Below are 6,000 nucleotides of genomic sequence, written 5' to 3'. Positions count from 1 at the left end.
TTCTGCAACTGGATACAGGAACAACTAGCAGTCAATGATTATTTTATTTCACAGATACTTTTCTCTTGGAATCAAATTTTACGAATCGTGGTCGAGTGAATCAACATAATATGCATTATTGGTCCCCGTTGGGTAAGGCAAGTTGAATATCAACGTGCATGAAGTGCCAACGTTTGGTGCGGTATTTTAGGTACGCAGGTAATTGGCCCATATTTCATAGAAGGTAATGTGATTGGTCAAATGTACAGCGACATTAGGGATAATGTTTTAGTCATACTAATGGGCTATGTTCCACGTGAAACGAAATTGGATATGTGGTTTCAATACGACGGATGCCCAGCGCATTAATCACGACTAGCTCGAGGAGTTTTAAATCGAAACTATCCGAGTAGATGGATTGGACGAGGAGGACCTCAAATGTGGCCCGCACGTTCACCCAATTCGATTTCTACCGATTTTTTCCTGTGGGGATGGCTAAAAGAGAGAGTTTACATGGATGTACTAACAACCGCCGAAGATATGCGGTAGTGAATTCGCAGTGAGTGTGCAAACATTAGCACAGAGACACAATACATGTCGGTTTGTCACTCAGACACAGAGCTGCAATATTCATTAAAAACAATGGTCAACATTTCGGACATTTGCTGCTCTGAAACACTTGTGAGAGGCAAGGGGACTCACGGTAATCAGGCAGAGGGCTCACCAACATCAAGCATCCCAAAGGGAACACATTACTATTAAGTCCACGTCGTTGTTCCTGGGTAACGCTAAATGTAGTCAAAGAATGCACTGCAGCAGGGTAGACAGTGTCACATGGTTGCATTTTCCCAAATGTCAAATAATGTACTTTGATTTTCCAAATCGGAAGTGTATTTTTGTGAGATATTACCGTTTTACAGCAATTGTCACCCCGTATTCATGTGTTCCGATTACGGCGCCATCTATCACGAAAAGAAAGAAAAGTTTCTTACAAAAGCTACATATTTTTTCACGGAGAATCCAAATCTGCAGTAAAATATAGGGGTTTATATTTAAGATTTCAAAGTCACCGCCCTCTCCCACCCCCAGGGTCGAGCGTTATGCTAATCGGTGTCCCTCTTCGAGATAAAAAACGTTTATTAGAACTTTTTTTTAAATATTTCGCCAAATATTCTGGTAATCTGTTTCAAATGTCTCGCCATGTATATTAAAACCAAATAACTGACACTGGCTCTTCAAACACGGAATTAAGTTTCTTATTTCCTGAGATTAACCATTCTTCTGTTACATTTAACTTTTATTTGCTTTAATATTGCAGTCTGCCTACCTTTTTGCCACCACATTTACTATAGATAAAAACTTATGAGCAAATACTCTTTGAGAAAAGAAGAGGCTGTAATTGCACAGAAGCTGCACTTAAGTTTTTCCACAGGGAATCTGGTTATTCCTTACATGCAAAACATTCCACAGGGGGCGTTCAAAAAGAAACGAGCCGGAGGCATAATTACATAAACCAGTACCTGTATATTAGAAATATTGACCCCTGCTGTTGAGACACTTGTCGCACTGTGACACAAGGCGGTGAATGGGTGTCTCATAAAATTCCCGGGGCTGCGATGTTAATCAGTTCCGCACGTACAGCTGGACGTCGTCATCCGAGGTGAATCGTTTGCCTCTCAGAGCCTTTTTAAGGGGGACCAAAATTGGCGTAATACAGCGGAGAGATCCGGACTGTAGGGAGGGTGGCCGAGAACCTCCCATCTGAAAGTCTGCCGCTACTGTGTTGGCTGTATAAGGTTTTGCATTGTCTTGGAGCAGAATGAGACCACTGGTGAGATTGTCTGGTCGTTTTGTTTTGATCGTTCGGTGAAGGGTGGTCAAGGTTTGCGAGTAACTCTGGGCATTGATTGTTGCCTCGTGCTGCAGGTAGTGAATTAGAAGGGAGCCATCTTGGTCAGAGAAGAACGTCAGCATAACCTTTCCTGCACTCGCGTGGATAGCCTTGGGCGTTTTCGGTGGTGGTGAGTCTGGATTCTTCCACTGGAGACTTCGTTTTGATTCTGGTTCGACGTGATGACGCCATGACTCAACTTCATCCTCCACTCGTGCCAGGATTGCATTCCGCTGCATAGTGCTGCAGATGAGCAAGACAGTGGGCCATTCGACATGCTTCCTGGTGTAGTTGAAGACTGTGGGGCACTTATTGGGCTCACACGTTGCGCTTTTGCAGTCGTTCCTTCATGGCGGTGTGAACACTTCGATGCTCAATCCTACCACGGTAACTATGGCTTCCACTATCACTCGGCGGTCCTGGGTAATGAGCGCATCCACCAGCTGGACGATGTCATCAGTAATGCTGTGTGGTGATCCCGACCGCGCATCATCGGCTAACGACCCGGATCCTTCCGTGAAGCGCTTGTGCCACGCCCTGACCCTTACAAGGGACATGCAGTGTTCACCATACACTTGTGACATTCGTCTATGAATGTCGGTTTCTCCTACTACTTCCGTTGTCAGAAAACGTACAACACCTCTTTGCCCTTCTTTTGACGAATCCATGTCACTGTTTACAATGCTACTGGCAGCGTTGAACGACTGATGCATGTTGCTGCTAGCTCTGTATAGTCACGTGACGTGCGCGCGTTTCCTCTAGCGAGGGGTTACAAACTTCCACGCTCTTGTAAGAACCACACCTCGTTACACACGCCAAAATATTACCCTCCTGTCACAGATTTGCGCATTCCAGACTTCGGCTCGTTTATGTTTGAACGCCCCTTATATAAAGATTGCACCTTCTACATACTTCAGATACCTTCAGCGTGATGTGATAAAAGTAATGGACGTTTCTTGGCTATAGGCTTGTTTCTTTGCTAATCACACAATTCACCTGAGGATTGGTAAGAAACCTGTATTTTAGGCAACTACTTAGTTCTGTTCTGTTCTGTAAGTACTATGTGATTTCAGATGTTCTGGACCTTACAGAAATAATGTTATTTCCTTCCCTTTCCCTCAGGTGGTTTCAAGCCAGAGGCAGAGCAAGCTGTGGCTGAGTACAGGACACCATGGTGTGTGGCTCTTCTAGCGGGAATGGCCGGCCGCACCTACTGAGCTGTGGACTCCCTCTGCAGCTGGCTGGGGGAGTCAGGTGAGAGGCGGGGAGGGGGCCAGGACACGCCCCACCCAGTAGAGAAAGCCCTGCAAGGCCCGGGGCTCAGCCGACGTAGTGGAGGCGCGTGGCGCTCGGCAGCCCCTCCTGGAGAACCGCTCACACGCTGCACTGCTCTCCACCTCCACTGGTGCTCTGTCCAACTTTCATGTGTGTCTCCCAAAGGCCCCCCAATGTGACTCACAGAACGTAAAATTGGCGCCACTGAGTAAATAAACGAAACCTAAAACACCTTTTGTGTTTGCGAACGGAAGAATGCCATGTACAGCATTAATAAGAAATACTGTGCTTCATCAATACATCAGCAATACATGGTCTTCTACCTGTACACACCCCAATTATTTACTTACATCGTACCTCGTCTCAGATATCACTTTCAACGTATCACAAGAAAAGTTCGCAGTATTCAAGAACATCATAGGAACGATCACGTGAAGTAAAAATGGTCTAGTTAACATCGGCTCTAAAACGCTTAGCTTAAGAGCTATTAGAAATTCTTCCGTTTGGATATCCAAGCTGCTTTCGACGATCTGAGAAGTGGTACTATGGACCAAATCAAGCAAAAACCTCTATTATACAAGGGATTTAAAGTGTATACTTTAAGAGCTATGACAAATTGTTCATGCGCTACTGTGGAACACACCTCTTATAACGAACAAGTGCTCATAATTTGAAGTATGTATTCAGAGCCTTTATTTGCTCAATAATACCTCCTCCCAAAGTAAGATAAGCAACGAGTTCATAATAGAAGAGATTTGTTTTGCAGATTCGCGAATTAAGAAGTGCTCATATCTATTAGGCAGGCATTTTTAGAGACCTTGTTTGCTAGACATTTTGTTTCGAATGAGCATTCCTATCATATCCCTGCAAACTGACGATACATCCTGGGACTACCTGTACCTTTCGCAGCTCTGCCACTGTGAATTCTGGAGCAACTTTGTGTATCATGCTGTACAAAACAGCAACATAAAATGGCTTCTCCTGTAAGCTGAGAGAACACTGTCATGTAAATGAAGCATATTCTTCTTTCCTTGTCACAAGACCATCGACACGTCATGTTTCGACTGGAAACTTTCTCTTCCCTTACGTACAATACTAGTCTCGTCAATTACAAATGCCCAGAATTAATTCATGCTCTTCAACGAAATGTGCGAAATGTGAGAGGTCCAGCCTAGACTGGTACTCGAATCGGGGACTCTTCACTACCTTTCGTAGCAAGAGCTCTACCGACTTTGCTATGCAAGTGTGACTTTCGAGTCTGTCTGACAAGCAGATTTAAACTGGCTGGACATTTCAGACCTTCCATAAGCTACGCTGTCAACTTGCAAACTTCGTGTAGGCCACTTTTTTAGGTGTCTCAAAATTTTAATTTCGCCACCCCCATACACGTATTCCATCATGGGAATAGTTTCAGGAGATGCTGACTGCTTCAGGATAAACTGTAACAACCATTCAGTGGACATTAGACAGAACACGATGTAGACTCGGGTAACACTACCTCTAGCTTTGGTCAGACAAGTGTCCAGTATTCAGTAGGCTCCATTTACAATAGACTCCCATCAGCACAGGAAATGTTAAGTGATAAACCCCAAGTATTCAAATCGAAAAGGAAGGGTTTCCTCGTGGCACTGTACAGCTGTTCCACGCAGGATTTTCTCAGAGTGGTTGAGAAGTTATCTCTATAATGTGCTACTTGCTCACATAGCTTCTGTTTTTCGTGTTTTATTGACTCCTTAATACCGGTTTTATATATTTACTCCTCATTTTTCTATGGGCTATGTACTGCCTAGTCTCGTGATTAAATATCAGTGGCACACATGGTAGCACAGAACATGATAAATAATTAAATAAATACAAGAAAGCAAATACACGGCTGTTGAACGAACATTGAGCTATGAAGCATTAACTCCATTCTGCTTCAGTTCCCGCAACGTAATATACGACTTTCCAGCAAGACAATGCGCCAATTTCCTAATTATGGAGTTACTCTCCTGAACGCTCACGTGTGTTCTTCAGCACCTTTCATGTGGTATACAACACCGCATTTCGGTAACACACTGTAGGCACGATAACCTGTTAAAACTCTCAGTTTCTTAACGCAGTGTCGAAGTGTTTAGTATAAATAAAGCACATTTTTTGCGTCAGTCCCACAACATCGTCGACGTTCCAGGTGTACAGGGCACTGCACTGTTCAGTACTTACAGCATCAATCTTCTCAGTCATCACACATGCTCCTCAGCTCCCTATCTGTGACACACAGGATCTGCTTAGTATTTCACGCTGTAGAGGACATTAACCTGAAATTACTTCATGTATTTCCAACAGGAAGTATCAGGTGTGGAAGACAACAAAAGCCCATTCATGTTCCATTCCTACAATATCACTGACTTATTACCTTTCAAGTCTGTGAAGTTCCATTCTTTACTGATAATATTGTACGTTTCAAGCCTCGCCATCCAGGGATCTTTTACTGCAGAACTCATGAATAATTTTGGCCCATTGTTGTAAGGAACACGTTTACACAGTAACTTCTTCAGTTTGTTCTGTGATCATTGAAGTGAGCAATAAAAAATAAAGCCTATTCCGTTTTGTTTAAAATAAAAACGACAAATAATCTCCAAGATACAGTATGCCGTATTATTTAATAAAAATGTTATTGTTGTCCACCATCGCTATAACTACTCAGCTCTGTTAGTTTGATTTACAGTAGAATCATTAGCTGCCATGCTGCAAGGAACAGTGTCTTAAGACAGTCTCTTGTATTTGTTGAGTGCACATTGAAGTGTACAGTACAAAGAAACCCCATCTGCTTCAGTTCCTACATTGTCAGTGACACATACCTTTTCAGGTGGACT

The 6,000-nt window shown here is 43.4% G+C and overlaps 1 protein-coding gene across 1 annotated transcript in view; it reads left to right on the top strand.

Moving 5' to 3' along the window:
* The first annotated feature begins 3,041 nt into the window (after positions 1–3,041).
* Positions 3,042–6,000, top strand: part of LOC124719773 (poly [ADP-ribose] polymerase tankyrase-1-like) — a 28,487-nt gene continuing 25,528 nt past the window's right edge. The window contains exon 1 of the mRNA XM_047244971.1: positions 3,042–3,124. Within this exon, the coding sequence (XP_047100927.1) occupies positions 3,042–3,124 (83 nt within the window). The remainder of the gene's footprint in view (positions 3,125–6,000) is intronic.

The sequence above is a fragment of the Schistocerca piceifrons genome, chromosome 11 (genome assembly GCF_021461385.2).
Source record: "Schistocerca piceifrons isolate TAMUIC-IGC-003096 chromosome 11, iqSchPice1.1, whole genome shotgun sequence".
Classification (NCBI taxonomy): domain Eukaryota; kingdom Metazoa; phylum Arthropoda; class Insecta; order Orthoptera; family Acrididae; genus Schistocerca; species Schistocerca piceifrons.
The sequence above is the reverse complement of the archived record's forward strand: the minus strand, read 5'-3'. Positions and strand labels throughout refer to the sequence as shown.